The sequence below is a fragment of the Neovison vison genome, chromosome 9 (assembly GCF_020171115.1).
Source record: "Neovison vison isolate M4711 chromosome 9, ASM_NN_V1, whole genome shotgun sequence".
NCBI classification, from domain to species: Eukaryota; Metazoa; Chordata; class Mammalia; order Carnivora; family Mustelidae; genus Neogale; species Neogale vison.
The window spans coordinates 3204342-3224179 of record NC_058099.1 but is presented as its reverse complement, the minus strand read 5'-3'; the positions used below and the strand labels follow the sequence as shown (position 1 = coordinate 3224179).

The window sequence follows — 19838 nt, the reverse complement described above, 5'->3', positions numbered from 1 at the left end:
CGTCGGGTCTCCTGGAGGCTTGCAACTGATCCCTCAGGGCTGCTGGGAGGAGAGCCCTGGTTCAGGGCTTACGTACGGCTGTCGGGGGCACGACCTCTCCCGCCCCGGGCCTGGGGACCCCTAAGCGGCCTTGGCCGCCCATCCCCACCGGGCACGGTCCCCTCAGACTCCCCTGTGCCCACTCCGCCCGCGCCTCCTCCGCTATTGAGATGCAAATCTTTGCCAATTGTCGCCGAGCGCGGCGACCGTCGAAGCCGGATCCTTCCGCAGTCCGGAACCAAACTTTTTGCCGCTGAAAACTTTCGAACAAGAAGTAGTCCCTAGGGCTGGGCCCCGGCGCCCCTTCGCCCCGCCACGGCCTCCAGCACCGGGGGACCGGGGTTCGGGACACGCGCCCAGCCCGAGCAGAGGCAGGCGGTCGGCGCGCGCGCAGGGGCGAGGCCGGGGAGGGCGAGGGGTGCGGAGGGATCGGCGGGGCGGGCCCGGGGGGCGGGGCCGGGCCCGGGGGCGGGGCGCACGGCTGCCCGCGCCTCACTAGTGCCTCGGCCGCGGGAGGGAGCGCAGGGGCGCGGGGCGCGGGCGCGGGCGCGAGCGCAGCGGAGGAACGAGCGGGGGAACGAGCGGGGGCACGAGCCGGGCCCGGAGGCCGCGAGGGTCCCAGCGCCGCCCGCCCGCCGAGAAGCAGAGAGCAGCCGTGGGCCGCCGCCGCCCGCTCGTGGGACCGTCCGGCGCGCGCCCGTGCGCCCGAGCCCCGCCGTCCCGGCGCAGGAGGCCGCCACCCGGCGCAGCGGGCAGCGGGCGGGCAGGCATGCCGCCGCTCCCGGCGCCCCTGCTCTGCCTGGCGCTGCTGCCCGCGCTCGCCGCACGAGGTAGGCGCCCGCCCGCGAGCCCGCAACTTTCCGCGCCCTCCGGAAACTTTGGCTGCGACCTGCGCGCGCGCCCCGGGCGGCTGGGAGCGGGCGGCCAGCGCGGGGAGGGGGGACCCGGCGACCCGGGACGCGGGGAGAAGGACCGAGCCTCCCCCGCGCCGCCTGCCCGACCGGGGTGGACCCACGCCGCCCGCGCCTGGAGCCGGGTTTGAAGCCGGGCGTGGGGCGCTGGGGGCCCCCGGGGCCCCGGGAGGCCCAGCCCTGGGCTCGCCCTCCGTCAGCCACGCGTGGGGCTTGCCGCCGGGGCAGGCGAGCGAGCTGCCTACTGCTTTTCGATTTGAATCGAGTCGGTTTTGGTTTCCTGTTGCTTTGGGGGCCAGTATCTTTTCCCTTGCCGCTGGCCCGCGCCGCGGGCGGATGTTGGGGCGCGGAGCGTGGGGTCCGGGCCGTCGCGCTGCCCTGTGCGGCGCGGCCAGGCTGCCGGGCGTGGTGGGCAGCGGGGCGCTATGCGAACCGGCCTCCTCCCCATTCAGGACAGTTGGCGTAGGGCCGGGCGAGGGCCGCGGACCCGGGGGTCTCCTTCCCACGCGCGATCGCTGCCTCCAGCCAGGCGCCCCGGCGATCTGGCCGGGGCGGGGGCCGGGGGTGGCGCGGGGGTGCGGAACCCCCAGCCGGGACCGGCGGGACTTTCACTTTGCGGAGTTGGAGTTTGGAAACCCTGCGAGGGTGAAGGGGGACGTGGAGGAGGCGCGCCTGTCCCTCTCCACTTCACGTCGAGGGATCCAGTGGAGATTAATTCCTCTCTGGCCCCTAAAAGTTGGAGGGGAGACTTAGCACCCCCCTCCAGGAGGTGGGGTCCCAAGTCACACCCGTCCTCACACCCGTCCCCACCCCCGAGGGTCTTATTTTACACAGCGCTGGCAAGATGGGGAGGCAGCGACTGGCTTAATCCTTTCTGGGGAAGGGGGTCGAATTCCTTCCAAACGCGTGTCTTCATTCCCCTCTCCTGGGTGAAGCTGAAGATGCCCGCCCCCCAGGGGCAGGTATTGGGTATCCTAGAGGCGGGGCCAGGTCCCCGAGGTGTAGCCCGGTGTAGCCCGGTGCCCCAGGAGGCGGCCCTGGTGACAATGGGCTGCTCTGATTCCTAGGCGGGCGGGGCGTCAAGCCTCGCAGCTGTCGCCTTTTCCCACGAGCTGGGGCGGGGGGCAGTGTGGCCACCCCACCCCTCAGCACCGCCCCCTCACAGAACATGTTTGAACAGCAAGACAGTCCTGGTGGCTGGATAGGGGCCCAGCCCCCCTGGGCTCCCCGCTGAAGCCCCATTGAGGAGGGGTTGGGGGTGCTTGGGAGAGTGGCCCAGGATCATGTCAGATTTCTTCACTGTTGTCCAGATGGCATTTCAGGCCATCCTGTCCACTTTGAGCGTGACCTGCCCACCTGCCACCCAGCCAGCCTGTTGCCCTTCCTCCCCATTTCTGACCACGGAACTCTGGGCAGAGTGTTGAAGCCCCTCGGGGTTCACATTTGGGAGTTTCTGAGGTCCCCTGCCCCCAGCAAGCCCATGATGACGCAAAACCTTGTAGGTAGAGGGGTGGCTATGCCGCTTGGGGGGGGCCCTTCCCTGGGTTCAGGGCCCTCCCGCCGCCCAGGCTGACCTGTCGTCTTGCCCCTCCCCAGGTCTGCGATGTTCCCAGCCCAGTGAGAACTGCCTGAATGGCGGGAAGTGTGAAGTGTTCCCCAACGGCACCGAGGCCTGTGTGTGAGTACGCACCCCTGCGCCCCTGTGGGGACCTGTTGCTTTTGTCGGGAGCAGAGCCCCTGCCTTGTGCATCAAGGGCCAGCGGGGACAGAACACTAGGCCATTGTCTTGTGGAGATGGCCCAGAAGGCTGGGCGCGGTCACGTGCTACTTTTATTGGACAAAGTCTGGCAATTACTTAATCACCAGCAATTACACTGCGTGTGTGGAGCTGGTCCGGCTGCTGGAGGTTCGAGCACGCCTTTATGGGCCACCTTGGACTCCTGGGGCATGCTCGGTGGGAATTCCTGGTACCCCATTTCTCCCTAAAGTCCCTGAGAAACAAGTGACCCGCTGGAGAGGCTGTGGGCCTTCAGAGAGGCCCGGTCCCTGGGGGGTGCCTCCTCTGGGCAGTGCCTCCGAGCCAGAAATGGGCTGGTTCAAAGCCAGACCCGCCCCTCTGGGCCTTCCCGGCTCCCCCTATCTGACCTCAGGGGACGTTGGGGAGCTCATCCCCCAGGCTGGGGGGCGGTGGTGCCTGCCAGGGCTCCGTTCTGTCTTGGCATCTATAGCTCCAACCTCCCCCCGCCATCCCTTACCCCGCACCCTCCGGCCCATCACCCCACCCATCGGCTGCCGGGCCTTGGTCCCTGAAGCTGGGGCAGGAATGTGTGTTGTGGGGTGCGTTCCCGCGGCTCGCCCTGTTTGGGAAGGGGACTCCTGGTTCAGTCTCGCACCCGGCCTGCCCGTGCACACCGGCCGCAGAGGAGTGTTTCTGTTGTGCCGGTGGCCTGCGGCTTGACTTGGTGAGGTGGGAGTCCAAGGAGGCGGTTGGTGGCTGGAGGAAGGGCCCCTCCTCCGCTGGGGTGGGGGGCAGGGGCACCGAGGAAGCAGGGGCTCCCCAGCCGGTCTGGGTCCTCCGTCCTCCTCGGGCGAGCTGCATTCCCACTGCTAAGGGCCCCTTCCCTTGACAACCCTTGGCCGGTGGGCAAGCAGCCCCTCCTTCCCTGCCTCCACCCTCCCCGAACCGAAGCCAATTAAGCAGGTCTGTGAGCGGTTTAATAGACAAAGAGGACTGTGTCTTTGTCAGACGCTAATGAATGCACACTACTTTTTTTTTTTTTTTTTTTGGTTTTTTGGGTCCTTTTTCTTCTCCTGCAGAAGCCTCACCAACGCTTGATGCCCTAAATCTTGTTTCCTTTCATTCAGAGACCGACAGCTGGGATTCAGGGGAAGCGCGGGGGCTATTGTCGGGAGGCGGATTAATGCCGTGTGATTAATTATGCGTGGCTTCCCAGAATGCATGACTCCCGACTCCCTTCCCGCCGGCCCTGCTCTGGCAGCGCTCACCCATGGGGCGTGGGGGGGGGGGTCCCTGCGCGTCTGCAGAGGCTCTGGGAAGGCAGGAGGGGCGCTGTGCTGGGGAAGGTGGGAGCCATCTTTCATCAGTGCCACCAAGGAGCAGGGACATCCTGGCCCAGGAGCCACTGGGGTCTCCCTGGGCTGGAGCCGGGGCCACAAGGGGGCTGCCTTGGCATGTGGCCCCCTCCTTTCCATTGGGGTGAGACCCTTCCAGGGCCCAGAGCGATAGTGCAGCGTGCCCTCCCCTCCCTCTGTCCTAGCACCCTGCCAGCCTGAGCCCAGCCACTGGGGGCTGGGGTGGCGGGCTTGTCTCCCCCCTGGGGCCTGAGGCCCCCTCCTCCTTGGCGGGAAGCCTGCCTCGGTCCGGCCTGGCGCTCAGCCGAGCTCGGCCCACAGAAACCCCATTGTGCACACCCCACAGATCCACTTGGAAGACGGAACGGAAGCCCTGTCCTCAGAGGCCCTACCTCTGGGTCGCACTGCGTTGGAGACTGGGGAGTAGGGATGGGGTGCCAGCCAGGCCCAGCTGTGGAGAGGCCCAGCTCTGGACTCGGGATGCCGCTCGGGGACGTCATGGCCACTCCTGTGGTGGGCCCTGGCTCCTTCTGCGCCTGGGGCCAGTGCCTTCTGCTGCGACCTTCTATTCTCCTTGAGGCCCTGGAAAGTCTGCTGGGTGGGAAACTGAGCGGGAAAGGCACTTTCTTTCCCCCAAGGTGTGAGGCGGAGGCCCCTGGTGCCAGCCTAGGTAGGAATTCCGACTCTGTAGTACTCATCCTGGACTCTCTCAGAAAGTCCTTGACCTCTCTGGGTCGGTTTGCTGGCTCCCCTATGGAGACGGTAGTGTCCCAGTGCCGGACACGTTAGTACCTGGTGAGTCATATGTTTCCACCCGAAAGAGAAGAAAGCTTCCCCAGAGCCCCACTAGTCAGGTGGCTCTAGGGCTCAGGGTTGGGGAAGAGGTTTTTGTTGGTGTGAAAGCCTTCCCAGGACCGGCACCGAGCCTGGTGGTTCGGAGCCCCAGGCCAGTCAGTGCCGGGGGCGGGGGACACTCACAAGGCCTTCTCCTCTTTTCTTTTGTTTGGAGGAGGGAGAAGGCCCTACGGGGTTGTCGTCCACTGGGGTGAGCGTGCATCCTCCTTCTGAAAGCCTTACGGTGGGGGGCTGCCCCGGCCTGGGGGGGGAGCTGATGTCCCAGGATTGCTAAGCTGCTCCCCTGACCCATGAGAAAGTCTGCTCCCCAGGTCGCTGCCCAGGTGATCGCAGAAACAGGCTGAGCCATCGCGCCTGGAGCACCTGGGAGGGAAGGCCAGCGGGCTGGTGGCTGGCGGCTGGGGGCTTAGCTCCAGGACCAGCCCGTGTTTGAGGCTGGCTCCGCCACCCACCAGCTCTGTGACCCCGTCGCGGGGTCCCCTGAGCTCTGATCCACAACTGATCTCTCCGCGGTGTGAAGATTGCATAATAGCCGCCGGCCGAGTGTCCGGTCCCCCTGCTTCTCCCTTCGAGCTGACCGGGCGGGTTTCAGGATCCTCGTTCTCGAGTGTCTGGTCGGCCCACCAGTCCCTTCGGAGGCGGCAGAAGGCGCTGCCCAGGGAGGGGTTCCCCGGAGCTGGCGGTTTTATTGCTTCCGCTGGCTCGCACCCCCAGTCCCCTGTGCTCTCCCCCAAGATGCTTCTGAGCACCTGTCGGGTGCTGCCCGAGGTGCTGGCTGGCGGGTGCTGGTCCGCCCCAGCCTGGGCCCTGGTGGGGGTGATGTGGTGACTTTCCCGGCAACACCACGTGGGTGTGACGTGTCGGGCAGAGGTGAGCGTGGTGGGCGGGGCAGCCTGACCCGGGGCTGACATGGCTCGGGCCTGTGACACATGTGGGTCGGGCACGGGGCGGGGGGAGGGGGGTTCCCTGCCCGGATGGCAGAGCACAAAGTGGCGCCTGGCCCTGCCCCTCTCTCTCTCCAAGCCTGTGTCCCTACCCGCCGCCCTGTCGCACCCGCGCTGTCCCCAGTTCTCCCTGGCTGCTCTCCGAGGAAGCGGGGCCCGGGGGACAACTTCCCTTTACCAGAGGAGGTTGGGAAGCTTGGGCGGGGGAAGTGACGGGGCGAAGCTTCAGAGGGACTGTTCCGTCAGCTCCCGTCACCTGGTCTGGCGGTTTCCACTGAGTCACCTGAGAGTCTTGGGCAAGCCTGGGGGAGGGACAGCCTGACTCTCCAGGCCACCGTGGGGCTTCCTCTGTTTCTGCAGCATCTGGGACCCGAGACCGGCTTAGACACACATGGGCGAGACACCCAGGGTGAACCAGACCGGCCTCCCCTGCTTACCCGCTCTGTGTGGAAACCTCAAGGAACTGGCCTTCTTTTAGGCGCCTCCTGGGGCCAGGCCCTGCCCCTGCACCGTGGCTAACGTTTTTCCTGTAGCAAGAAATATATATATTTTTTTAAAAGAGAAAGGAAACTGTGCCCTTTGCAGGAAGAGGGTGGGTTCAGGTCAGCTGTTGATGGAGGAGAAGCTTTCAGGATGGCGAGGGGTTCAGCTCGGGGCTAGGACCCCCAGCAGCTGGCGGCAGGGGAGGGGCCCACGGGACTCCACAGGGGCCGGTGACGGCCCCCGCTGCGCTCACCGTGCCTTCCACGGGCAGCCGGGGCCACGCCGGGTCGAGGGGTGCACCGTCCCGGAGTGGGGAGGGCACCTTTCCTGTTTCGCATCTTGTCTAGAAATAGTGGGAGGATGTGGCTTGCAGACCTGGTCGAGCGTCTAGATTGCTTTCCTCAACAACGTAGCAGGAAGATGTCTGGGCACAGATGGTCGCCTTGACCGGCCCCCGAAGGCCCTGGCAGACCCGTTTCTCGGCTGGCTCACACCCCCTCCAGGTGCTGGCCGCCGCCCACTCGTGCTGGCCAGCACGGCTTGTCTTTTTTTTTTTAAGCCAGTTTACAGGTGGGAACAACTGAGGCCTCGAGGGGAAGGGGCTGGGCCAGGGCTGGGGCTCTGCCTACATCGGCTCCGTGTGCCGCCATAGCCACAACTCGCCAGAGGCCGTGACAGGCAGCCGGCTTTGATGCATCGGACTGTGGGGCCGGCGTGTCTGTGGGTCCCGAGGCTCCCTGGGACGGCCGGGGCTTAGCTGGCTCTGGTGGGCTGTATGGGCCCCCAACCCATGTCCTGCCATGCACAGCCTAGAAGGTGGCGGGGCCCCTTCAGACACACATCACCTCCCTAGGACTCAGTTTCCCCCTCTGTACGTGACGGCGCTCCCCTCCATGGCATCCCAGCAGGACCCTGGGACAGGCCCATAAATGCCCGGGCCGGGGCAGGGGTGCCTGGCAGTGAGGCGGGGCTGGTGGGGAGGACAGGTTCTGTGAGTCTGGGCCCCACTCTAGGCTCCGGTGTTCCCAGCAGATACCCGCCCCCCCCAACCCCCCCCCTGCCCTGGGCTGGGCAGTGCCCGCTGGGGAGGGTGCGCTGAAGCACAGGTGTTCTGGCGAAGGGCGGACAGGCTGAGGAAGGCCCTTTCCGGGAGCGGCCCGGGCCCTGGGGTGTCTTCTCAGACTGGGCCCCACCCCCCACCCCAGGACAGAGGGGCTGACAGATGGGTTGGGGGCTGCATAGATGGCTATTTGGGGGATCCGTCACAGGCATCATGAGTTTTGCTGTTTTAGCCACTTGGAGTGCACCGTCGGGCACCTGCCGCATTCCTAAGGCTGTGCCAGCACCAGCGCCGTCCGGCTTGGGGCCTGCCGTCTGTCCGTCCGCAGGCCAGCCCTGCGTCTGCCTCGTCCGCCTCCAGCATCTACAAAGCGCTCAGTAGAAACCCTCCTCCTGCCACAGCCCTGCAGCACCAGGCCCCGGGCCCCAGCTCCACAGCCCTGCGAGCTCCTGCTCTAGTCCAGCCCCCAGCCCTGGCCAGCCCTAATCTGCTTTCTGCCCCCAATTTGCCTGTCCTGGATGTTTCACACAAGCACAGCCCCACGACGTGGCTGCTTCTGGGCAGTGTCCCTCTGTGGGGCCCACCTGCCCTGGACCCCATGTCCCTGAGAGGTCCGGGATGGGCTGGTGCTGGGCGTCAGCACCCAGGTCCTGTGGTCTCGGGCTGAAGTACAGAGGAGGTGGGGGTTGGAAGGCTTCCTGGAGGAACTGGCACTCGTCTCTGGGCCTGGGTGGCCGGCCTGCAGTCGCAGTGACCCTAGGCATGCAGCTTGGCATGTCCCCAGGGGAGTCACCCGGGAAGGCCTGACTTGCCTGCGGCCCTGGCCGGCTCAGGCTCCATGTCCACTCTGGACCTGCTCTCACTGGCCGCCAAGCACCAGCCTGCCCCAAGGAGCTCGCAGGGCTGCGGCGGGAGGAGGGTCTTACTGAGCGCTTAGTAGGTGCTGGGGCCGGCGAGGCAGATGCAGGCCCTGCCGAATGGGAGAGGAGATGCGGTGCCGCAGGACAGACAGCAGGCCCCGGGAGCGGGGGTGTGGTCGTCGCCTGCTGGCCTTTCTGGACTGCAGGATGGGCTCAGAGTTACGGGTGTGGCCCTGTGGAAGACAGAGAGGGCTGGGGCCCGGCCCCTCGCTCTTAGATGCAGACGGGGTCCCTGCACCCTGCCTTCCGGGCTAAGGCAGGCTCCGTGTCTCCCCGGGGCCGCACCACGGTCCCTCCCGGTCAGGGTCCCTCCCGGTCAGGCAGACTTGGGCACGCTGGCACCCGGGCTCACTCCTGGGTGCGGCTCTCTCGGCTTCTCTGAGACCCGGGGAATTCTGGGGCAGAAACTCTCCCCCCGCAGTGTTTCGCCAAGTGGTGGCAACATCCCACCCTGCGCCTCCTGCTCCTGGGGGGTAGCCTTCCAGCAGAGGCGTCCCTGCACAGCTTTCTCCCGGCTGGGGGCGGGGATCAGCGGGGATCAGTGTGTCAAGTCATTAGCGCTTGCTGCCATTTGTTGTCCTGTGGGTCTTGGGCTCTCCTGGGCGGGGGCGGGGGCGGGGGCGCGGGGCTTTCTCAGGAGGTCACACCTGCGCCTCCCTGCCCCGCCCCCGAGCAAATGAAGGCAGCTCTCCGGGTTGCACAGCTTCCGGGAAGAAGGGCCTGGGGTCCTGCTCTCACAGTGGGCCTTGGTGGGGAGGTGTGCACTGGGGAGCCTGGCCTCGGACCCCCACACATGCAGTTTCCAAACCCAAGCATCCCCTGAACACAGCGGCCAGCCCCCAGCTGGGTCACGGTCTGGGAAGCCCCACACGGTCCTGGCCCAGCCGTGGCTTTGGACCCTTCAGCCCGAGAGCTCGCCCTGCTGAGGTGGGGACCCTTCCTCGCTCCCCGGGCCCTCCTCTGTGCACAGGCTGCTCAGAGATGGGTGGGCGTGGAGGGGGGGGGCGCTGAGATGCTCGCCAGAGAAGTGGCCACATTCTGGCGTCGGTGCCGGTCTGGGGCTGGGACCCATCCTGGCCACATGCTAATGAGTGGGTGAGGATTTGTCCCCAGCTGTCCCAGCTCACCCCTCAGTGGGCCAGCTGTCTGTCGCGAGCTCTCAGGGCTGCAGTTGGTTCCGTTAAGCTGGGTAAGCGGCGCTCTTGTCAGCGTTGACACTGTTTATTTGCTGAGCAAACTGCTCCCCCGTGGGGGAGCTGAGGCCTTGGGGAGCTGGGCGGATGGTCACGACCGTCCTGCCGTCACAGCAGCGGGCCCCAGGAGGTTGGAGTTTGAGAGGTGGCCCCAGAACATCTGAGACACCCCCCACCCCAAGACTTCTTGGACCCACGCGGGGTCATGCAACAGGACAGGAGGATGCCATGGTGGCCCTCGGGCCCTCGGCTGCTCCCTTCCCTGGGGACACTTCCGGGCCCGGGCGATCGCCCGGCTGCTGGCCTTCTGCCTTCTTCACCCCACGGTCGTGGCCTGGCCTGGGTCACAGCTGAGCCACAGGCATCTGCCCAGGGGGCCAGAACCGAGGACCCAGCCAGATCCGCGGTTGACCGTCCGCCGACCAGCCTGGGTCACAGAGCCTGCTCAGTGCGCCTGCCCTGGTGGGGTGTCCCCTTCCGGGACAGGAAGCTGCCAGGAGGAAGCAGCACAGTTCTCCCACCAGCCTGGCCAGGCTGCGGAGGACAGGCAGGGGGAGAGGGGGGTAGCCGCTGCAGGACGGCGGGAGGGGGGAGGCGACGAGAGCGGCAGCTGGCAGCCTCTGGAAAGGTCTGTCCAGGCCTGCGCAGCAGGGCTCTTCGTGGGGCTGGGGACCTGCCTCCCACCATTTCCTCTGTGTCGGTTGTTGGTGAGCGGAAACTGCACAGTTACTGGAAATGAGAGGTTTGGGGAAGAAGCCAGAGTTTTGAGTGTGTGTGTTTTTCCCCCGACAGCTTTTCAGTAAGAGCGACGCTGAGCTCAGCCCGGGCGGTGGGGAGGGTCCTGCCGCACGTCCACCCGCCCCTCAGAGCCTCTGTCTCCCCTCCCTCCAGGGCCTGGGTGAAGTGACTACCTCTGGGCCTTCCGGGCCAACCTGTCTGCCTGGCTGGTCCCAGCTCCCATGGGGCGGCCCACGGGGTGGGGCGGCCCCCTCCCCGCTTCCCTTCCCCGGGGTCAGAGTGAGGGCGGCCTCGGCCCTGTCTGCCGAAGAGCCCGGCAGGCCAGGCCATGTGTCCCGGCGTCCGCTTAGCCGGGGCTCAGCGCGTGGCAGGCTGTTCCCCTGGTGCTCGGCAGGCACTGTGTGCTCTGCTCCTGAGCCCAGGCCAGTGCTGGAGGTGGGCACACAGCAGGAAGTTGAGGCCAGAGGCCACTGGGTGGCTTGAGGTTCTGGAAGGAGCGGCAGTCCAAGCTGGTTGCCCTGAGCCGGGCTTTCCCCCGTTTTAGCTGCTGCTGTTGTGGCGCTGTGGTGGCGTTTCCATCAGCAACACAGGCCGTGAACGTGCTTCCTCCCCCCCCACCCCCTCACCGTGCTGTGTGGCCTTGGGCTGCCCACTCACCTCTCTGAGCTCCTTTCCCTTGGGGAGGACTGGGACCAGGCGCCTGGAGCCGGGTGAGGCGTCCCGTAGAGCTCCTGGCCGGCAGGTGCAACCCTCATGGCCTGTCTGGGGTGATTCCGAGTCCGTGTCCCCTTTTGGTTTGTCTGGGTTCACACGTGGCTCTAACACGGTTGGTCCCTGACAACAGGTGGGGTGGCCTCTGTCTTCTGGCATTTGCTGTGTCCCAGGGCACCTCGGAAGCTGTGCCGGGCCTGGGGCGACGGCCAGGGCTACACAGCCAGGTATGCAAGCCTGTGGGGGGAGCGTGGGGCCTGGTCTCAGGGCGGGGGTGCTCAGTGGGCATGAGTGGGCAGCGGGGGCCAGAGAGAAAGGGCTGGTGAGAGGGGCAGGATGGGAGTGACGCAGGACGGGAGTGAGCTCTGGGACCACCACCGACCGTATTGCCGTGCTGCGGCCCGGCTGGAGGGAGCCCACGGGTGGCCCTGCAGGTCCCCACAGGCAGGGTAGCCCTGCTCTGTGCCGCAGGGAGCAGGCTGGCTGTGAGCTCTGGCCCTCTCGCGCCAGCGCCTATGGCTAGGAAAGCCCCCCAGCCCCGTGGAGGAGGATGACCGGCCCTCCTGCTGGACGAGGGCTGCAGGGGAGCCGGGCCCAGAGACGACCCACCCGCCAGCTGGCTGGGAGGCTTCCTGATTCCCAGACCCCCACCCCCCACCCCGGGTTTTGTGTTTCAGCTGAGCTGGGGGTAGGAATGCATTGTCTGCTGCGTCCCTCTGGGGCTGGGGCGGTCAGGTGAGAAACCCAGGCCTCCTGGGCCGGGTATCTGGGGTATAGGGGACACACACCCTCCCGCTGGACCCGTAGTTACCTCCGGGTGAGACTGCGGGGCAGCCTGGCTCTGATGGCCCCCAGGGGACTGGCGGCTGGTTAAGAGCTGTGTTCAAGTCCAGCTGGTGCAGTGGGCATAACGTGCCTGGGCCCTGGTTTTCTCATCTGTGAAATGGGCCCAGTATGTGCCTGCAGGGCCGCCGTGGGAGCCCAGTGAGGGGAAGCTGGTGGGGTCTCAGCACAGGTTCTGTGTCTTCATTCTGGAAGCCACGTGAGAGGGTCCTTGGCGTACTCTGCAGACTCTGGAAAGGCGCTCAAGTGCCCCTGGGGGTCCACCCTGGCCGGCCGGGGGTCAGGAGTGTCACTGTGCAGGCTTCTCCTCTCCCCACGTCTCCTGAGATGGCATCTGCTCCTGGGAGTGGAGGCAGGAAGTTGCCAGAGTCATTTCTGGCTTTGGCGGGAGCTCAGTCTGCGGTTGCTGACTTCATTAATCGAGTTTTGGATTAAGCCCTCCCTATGGCCTCGTGTGCCTGTCGATTCCTTCATTGCTTCTGAGCGATTGGGGCTGTGGGTCTGGGCTCCATCCTGCTTGGGAGCAGAGGCCCCTGCCTTTGTGGGGGGCAGTGGGCCTTCGGGAGAGCCCAGAAGAGGTCACACCTGCCACCCTTGTCTCTAGTTTGGGGCTCTGTCTTTTGGCGGACCGGGGGTGAGGGGCGGGGATTCTCTGAGTGGGGGTGGGCAGCAGACTTTCCTCACACACCTCATCTCCACGGGTCTCTCTTGTGACCCTGGGGGACCCTGTTCTTGCTGGCTGTGCCAACCAGCAGCCCTCCCCACCCCATAGGTGGGCCTGGATTGTCTCTCCCCGGCTGCTGGACCATCTCAGAAAGCTTCCCGGTTCCCGCACTGGCTCCTGCACTGGCCTTTCCCTCCCTCCAGACCACTGGCCACTTCCCACGCCGAGGGTGGGGCAGCCCTGAGTGACATGGGGACAATGAGCCACTGGGGGCATTGTTTTCCCTGCGGTGGGAAAGGTGACTTCCCAGGAGAACAGGTTCCTCCCCCACACAAAGGGCTTCCCCCAGAGCCGGGGAAGGAAGCCGGGCTCTTCCCGCATTTCCTCTTCCCAGCATATTTTAGACCTTCCAAAGATGCAACTTGGGGAAAAGATTCAAGACAAAGAGCCAGCAGGACTGTCAGCAGCTGTTGGGGCCGGAAAGCCTGGGCGCTGGGTCAGTTCTTACATCTCCAGTGTGGGGGTGCTCTCCCCAGAGCTGAGCTGTCCTGGCCGTTCCCAGTGGGAAAGGACTCCAGGTCTCCAGATGGGCCACCGTTGGGGGAGGCCCACAGAGGTCGCCGAGCTCCCTGCCCAGCCCGTGGTTGCCTCCTGTAAGACAGGTGGCCCCTGCTGGGTTGCGGGGAGACTTGGACTGGCCCTGCCCGAGACAGGGGCCGAGGTCCTAGGACCCCTCCCCTCCCCCCGCCAAGCCTTGACCAGAGAAAGACTTGAGCTCACTGACCCTACTACCCATGGGTGTAGCTCTGGGGACCTCGGGTCTGAGGTCTTTCTGACCTGCCCTCGGTCTACCCCTGTAGCGAAGGAAGTCCACAGGTGGCCCTGTTTAGGTGGGCTGGGACGTGGGTGGTTCTCTCCCCAGGCCAGGGGTCTCCAACACTCCTGGCCCAGCTGCCCAGGGGTGGGTGGGCCCTAGTTTTATGTCTGGTGTTGGTGGTTTGGCTGGAAGGTGGTGGTCCTTGGCTGAACAGCATAGGATTGGGCTCTGGGAGGAGCAGCCAGGCTCCCCCGGCCCTGGGCACCAGTGCACATCAATGGTGTTGACTTGGTTGACCCAGACACAGCAGGAGCCCAGGGGCCCCCCGAACTGCTTCCTGGGCAGAAGACTCGTGGAGGGGTAGCAGGGGTGTTGTGGGAGGGGGCTTCTAGGCAGGCAGTCCGCTGCAGGCCAGGCGGGGGCCATATGGGGGGCGGGCAGCTTGGGGGCCGGGGTGGTGAGGAGTGAACCTCCTTGCTCTGCTCCCCAGTAACTGATCCTGTGGCCGTGGGGCACGGGCCCTGCCGCTGGTGGTGGGAAGATGGACGGTCCTGCGGGGCCGGGTACACTGGGTCAAGGAGGGACGCTGAGCACATCCCGCTGGCTCTCCATAGCGAGGAGCCCAGGCTGCAGGCCGCCCGGTGGGCTGGGCGCGGCGCTCCCTCCCTGCGATGGGAGGCGTGGGCCTTGCTCCCCTTTGGAGTGCCCCCCCCGCCCCGCCCGAGTCCTGCACTGGAGGTCGTCTGGGTCCTGGCAGGGTGGGTCGCCCCTGGGAGGGCACGTCCTTGCGTCCCCACAACTTTCCATAAACACGCAGAGCTCAGCTGGGTCCGTCCGTGTGTTCCCAGAGACGCGGTGAATCACACAGAAACCAAATCCAGTGCTGGCGAGCGTGAGTCCCCTCCGCCGAACGGTGAGGTCGCCGGACGACATGCACGAGGGCCCTCTGAGCACGTGCAGTCCGTTGAGCTCCCCCCGACTCCACTGCACTCGGGAAACCGAGGCCCAGACAGAGTGGGACAGAGAGCCCCTCCTCCACCCGAGCCCCAGAGCCCCTCTGCTCCCGCCACACTCCCCCTGCGTCCCCAGGAAACAGCTCTCCTGGGGTATCGGGTTCCTCCTGCAGGGACAGAGGGAGGGGTCCCCCATCACTGCCCTGGCCCCCCAGCTGGCCAGGGTGCAGGCCCCGTGCTTCCCTCTGGACCACAAACTCCTTGAGGGCAGAGCCGAGCCCAGCTCTCCTCACCCCTCCCTCCCTCTCTGTCTCCTAGTTTGGGGCTGAGGGAGCTGTCATCTGTCCCTTGGGGGTGGCAGATGGCTGCTTAGCTTAGAAAGGAAAACAGCACAATTTAGAATTAGTCCCGGGTGAAAGGTCACAGCAACATCTGCCTCCAGATGCTTTCTGGAGTCGCATTTCTATGGAGCGCTGGCGGGGAGGGAGGGCGAGCAGGAGGGAGTGGGTGGAAATACAGAGGTGGGAACAAAGCCGGCCAGGGCTGGGGACAGCAGGCCCAGCAGCCATTTGGCGGTCCTCCGTGAGCCAGGGTGTCTGCTGGAAGCCTGGCCCGTCTCGGCCCCCTCCGTGGCCTTCCCCCGGAGCCCCCAGCCCACCTGTCCCTCACCTGCCACGGCCAGCGTGGGTCGGCCTGACGAGCGGGCGGGCAGCGCAGAGGACGGGAGAAAGGGCAGGTGGGGGGACAGATGCTGAGTGACCTCCAGGAGGGAGCCGCTGTCCCTGTCCGGTCTGCAGGGGGCACCCCCCACCTACCCCCCACCCGCATATCCTCCCCACCCTGCCTGGACGGGAGGATATGCGAACCTGCAGGAGGTTTCATTCGGGTCACTTGAGGCCCCGCCCTGGGCCTGCTCTAGGCTGGCCGCTGTCGCTGTCGCTGTCGCTGTCGCTGTCGCTGTCGGGTGCTGTTCCCTTGGCCAGGCCAGGGCCCCTTCCCACCAGGCACTTACTTAGAGCAGCCCTCCAGGACCGGCATGGAGGACAGACCGGCCTCCTGGTCCCTCCAGCCCCCTCTGGGAAGTCTGGGGGCTGTGGGCAGAGGATCCCCCAGGTGTCCATCCCCGGGCAGTTCCTGTGCTGTGGCCAGATGGGGTGAGAGGTGTACACAGGGGCAGAGGGGAGAGATGGCAGGGTCGGGGGCTGGAGGGGGGACAGGCACAGTGGGGAAAGGGTGGCCTCCTGGACTGGCCCAAAGCTAACCCAAGCACCTGCCATCCCAGACCCTGTGTCTGGCTCAGGGCTTCCCCTTGGCTCAGGCTCCTGGCTGAGCCCCGTTATAGGTCGTATCCCACACGGCCTCACAAAGCATCTGCCTCTATTGTCCGGTCTGTAGGGACTCCCCCTTCCCTCGTGGGCCTGGCCGTCCTGGAGCTGGGGTGCTGGTGGCGGATGGCGGCCACATCCAGGCCCAGCCCAGGAGCCAGCCAGGCTGGACAGCATGCCTTCACGGTAGTGTCTGCCTGGCCTGGGCAGGACTAGGGAAGACAATGGGCCTTCTCAGCTGCCGCTTCCCCCCCCCAGAGGAGCCTCCCTGGCCCCTGCCCCGCCCGCCCTTGTTGGCGCCCGGCTGGGAGCAGCTGCCGCCCGCGTCCCCGGCCACAGGCGCACCTGCTCCGCGGCCAGCCTTTGTCCACGCTACCAACGCCTGACGTCTTGGCGACTTTCCCCCGCTGGCCTCATCGGTGAGGATGCCACCCATCCTAGTGGATTGTCCCATGGTCTTGCCACCAGAGTCCCCCTCCTGAGCCGGAGCAGGGGGGCTGTTCACAGGGGTGCTGTCCCACTGCTGGAGGGTTTAGGGATGAGCCTTCCAGTCCATCTGGGGATGCCCAGCATCCCAACAAGTTAGGAATCCATCTAGTGGCCAGGGGACCCAGGGATACCCCCTCGGGGACCCTGAAGGCTTCCCTCCCCTCAAACCAGCAGAGCTCCAAGAGAGAAGGGGCAGTGTGGTCAAGGTAGGCTTCCACCCTGCTCTAGTGGCCCAGCATCCTCCACCCGCACGCCCCATCAGTGGCTGCGAGAGAAAAAAGAGCCTTTTCTCCCAGCGGGAGCAGTGGCCAGCTCCTGCCTGACAATGGAGGGCATTGATGGGTGGGGGGAGGTGCTGCCTGTGTCCCCACACCCGTCCCCCGTTGCTCCTCTCTGAGCTCCCAGTACCGCTCAGGCCAGGAGCAGACGGTCAGTAACTCCCCAGAGTCGTGGAGCGTGGTGGTGTCGGGGGGCCGTGCCAGAGCCGCCAGCCCCACAGCCTGCTTCCCCAGCGGGCTGGGCAGGAGCCTGGCTCCGTCCTGATACCTCCCTGCCCCCCACAAAGGGCGACTGGTTTTCCTGAGGCCAGCTGGCTTGGGACTGTTGGCTTCTGACAACAGACGGTGGGCCAGGGTGGCCATTTTCTGTTGTCCTTGTCGCCTTCCCCAAGTGGCCGCCACAGATAAAAACCTGCAGGGAGACAGACGCAGCCCAGGCCTTGGGGACAGACAGGGGACAGCTCATTGCTGAGAGATGCGGAGACCCTGAGACCCCAGCTCCCCAGACTGCCACCCCGCCCGTGTGGCTCTGGCTCTGGCCCCTGGGGCAGGCCGGGGGGAGGCAGTGAGGACCGGCAGGCTGCCACCTGCTGAGGGTGGGGTCCCCGTGGGATGGCCGTGGCTGTCGCTTCAGTGCCAGGGCTGGGGGAAGCCCCTTCTTGGCGGGGCTCTGGCAGATGGGGTGTTTCCGTGCTCAGGAGAGCCCCCTCTTCATCCGGGGGCCTGAGCTTCCCCGCCCACCCCCGCCTCTGCCAGGGGGCGGAAGGCCTGCCAACCCGGTGCCTGGAGCTGTGGGTGTGGCATCCCACCAGTCTTCCCAGGCCACCGTGGGCCGGAGGCGGGCCAGGGCCCTGTTACGCCTCACAGCCTGTGCCCCTGGGAAGAACGACGCCTGGCTGGTCCCAGGGCCTCACTGCACTTCCCCTCGAGTGCAAGGCCACAGGGTGACCTCCGTGGCCCTTGGGAGTCCCAGACTCCAGAAACTGAGCCAACAGGTGTCCGAGGTGCTCTGGGATGGGGCAGGTCTGTGCAGAGCCCCATCCCTGCAAGAACCTGTGAGACGCCCCCTTCCCAGTTTGTCCGCTCCTGATGGAGCCTGAGCAGCGGGTTCTGGGGCAGGGCACAGAGCTGGCCGACGTGGTGGCCTTCACCCCCTGCTCCCCAGCCCCGGGCTGGCTCACTGAGGGCTCGGGAAGGATGCACTTCTGGGCACCTTGATTTCTGTTGCCGTGAAATGGGTGTATTTGCTTGCGGCTGATGTCCACCTGGACGTTGTGAAGACTTGATCCCAAAGGGGGAAACCGTGTCTGGGCGCTGGGCGTGGGGGACCAGGGAGTGGGGTTGGGGCACCGACTGTGTCCCAGCGGTGTTCCTGTCAGCTAAGAGCCCCCAGCAGAGGGAACTCCACCTCGGAAAGGAAACGGGGAGCAGTCTCCCACGTCTCGGGCTTCTTGTGCTCCCGATCCATGAACCCTTTTATTACCCAAATAAGGCTCGCTGGTTGCAGGAGAGCTAGCAGGGAGACGCGGACGAGCCCCCAACAGGCTAGCCGCAGAGCGCTCCTTCCTAGGGTACAGCTGGCACCGGCCGTGTGGCCCCCTCTGCCGGCTCGCCCAGCTGCTCACGCAGACGCCCGCGCGGGTTTTGAAACCCAGGCTGTGCCCACTGTGCATTCTGCTCTCCAGCCCGTTGCTCCAATTAACGTGATCGTTTTTTTTTTTTATTGAGGTGGAATTCACTGAATGTGAAGTTAACCACTTTAAAGCGTCTAGTTCGGAGGTGGTTGGCACGTCTGTGGTCTTGTGCAACTACCTCCCATGTCTGGTCCCTGAACCTTCCGCCACCCCAGAGGAGCCCCCAGCCCATACCCGGCCACACGAGCTGCAGGCCCTGCCGACGCCGGGGTGGGGAGCGGGGGCCAGGCCGGGGCAGGGTCCGGGGCGTTGGCATGCGTAACCGCTCTGGCGTGTCCCCCACAGCTGCAGCGGGGCCTTCGCGGGCCAGCGGTGCCAGGCGCCCAACCCCTGCCTCAGCGCCCCCTGCAAGAATGCTGGGACATGCCACGCCGTGGACCGTGGTGGTCTGGTGGACTACGCCTGCACCTGCCGCCTGGGCTTCTCCGGGCCCCTCTGCCTGACGCCCCGAGACAACGCCTGCCTGTCTACCCCCTGCCGCAATGGGGGCACCTGTGACCTGCTCACACTCTCCGAGTACAAGTGCCGCTGCCCCCCGGGCTGGTCAGGTGAGAGCAGGCGGCGGCCCTGAGGACCCCTAACCCTGGCCCTGCCCCGGCTGCCCACGTGCCGGGACGCGGAGGGCCGAGGCCGAGCCCGTCGGTGTGGCAGGGAGAGGCTCTAGGGTTCTTTTCAGGCTGTTGGGGTTGGTGACCCCTGCCCTAGAGTCTGCATGCCCCTTTCCAGCCCTGAAATTGTCTGGTTTCGGCTGCTCAGGGGCCCCCGCTCCTCCCCACCTCCATGAGGACAGGGCTCCTCTGTCTGGTCTTGAGCTCAGGGGCGGGCCAGCGCTCGGTGAGGAGCTCTGACGCCGCCCCGGGCCCTGGAGGGGACAGACCGGCTCAGGTCTCGAGGTTGCCTCCCTCCACCAGCCATGCGTCCCAGGCACCTCAGTCCCTCTCCACAGGAAGATGGCCACGTCCTGCTGTCGGGCCCTGGGGACTAAAGAGATGCCGCTTTAGGTCTGTGCGGGGTGGGCTCCTCCGTGGTGCCTGGAAGCCACCCCCAGGGCCTGGAGGAGGCTCTGGGCGCAGCCAGCCGAAAGTCCATGTGACCCGCTCACTGCCCCTCGCCCACCAGGGAAGACGTGCCAGCAGGCCGACCCATGCGCCTCCAACCCCTGTGCCAACGGCGGCCAGTGCCTGCCCTTCGAGGCCTCGTACATCTGTGGCTGCCCGCCCGGCTTCCACGGCCCCACCTGCCGGCAGGACGTGAACGAGTGCAGCCAGAACCCCAGACTTTGCCAGAACGGGGGCACCTGCCACAACGAGGTCGGCTCCTACCGCTGTACCTGCCGCGCCACCCACACCGGCCCCCACTGTGAGCTCCCCTACGTGCCCTGCAGCCCCTCCCCCTGCCAGAACGGGGGCACCTGCCGCCCCACGGGGGACACCACCCACGAGTGCGCCTGCCTGCCAGGTACCGTCCCGCCGGCTGCGGGAGCCCCAGGGCTGTGGGAATGGGGTGTCCAGTATTGGGGCAGGGAAGGGTCTAGAAGGGTTACCAGTCAGGAGGTGGATTGCATGGGGTCCAGGTGTCATCCCAGTCCCTGGCCATCACTCCGCCCCTGGGGGGGGTCCGCTGTGACCCCCTAACACTTGTTCCCCTGCCCCCTTTGGTAGGGACCCAGGGTCCCTGTAGCCCCCAGGGCAGGCTCATCGGTGAGATGCAACCCTGGGTGAATCAAGCTGGACAGGGGTTCCCTCCGCCCCCCAGGCACCCCTGCACTCATGGACCCTGGCTCTTCGCCCTGCTCTGGAACTCCTGGGTTGGGCACGAGCTCCCTCTT

General features: G+C 66.2%; 1 protein-coding gene across 1 annotated transcript in view; it reads left to right on the top strand.

Annotated features, from left to right (window-relative positions):
- Positions 1-596: 596 nt before the first annotated feature.
- The window catches only part of NOTCH1 (notch receptor 1), a 42650-nt gene continuing 23408 nt past the window's right edge, over positions 597-19838 (top strand). Inside the window, exons 1-4 of the mRNA XM_044264564.1 lie at positions 597-869; positions 2547-2628; positions 18296-18558; positions 19130-19468. Coding sequence (XP_044120499.1) covers positions 809-869; positions 2547-2628; positions 18296-18558; positions 19130-19468 — 745 coding nt within the window. The 5' untranslated portion in view covers positions 597-808. The remainder of the gene's footprint in view (positions 870-2546; positions 2629-18295; positions 18559-19129; positions 19469-19838) is intronic.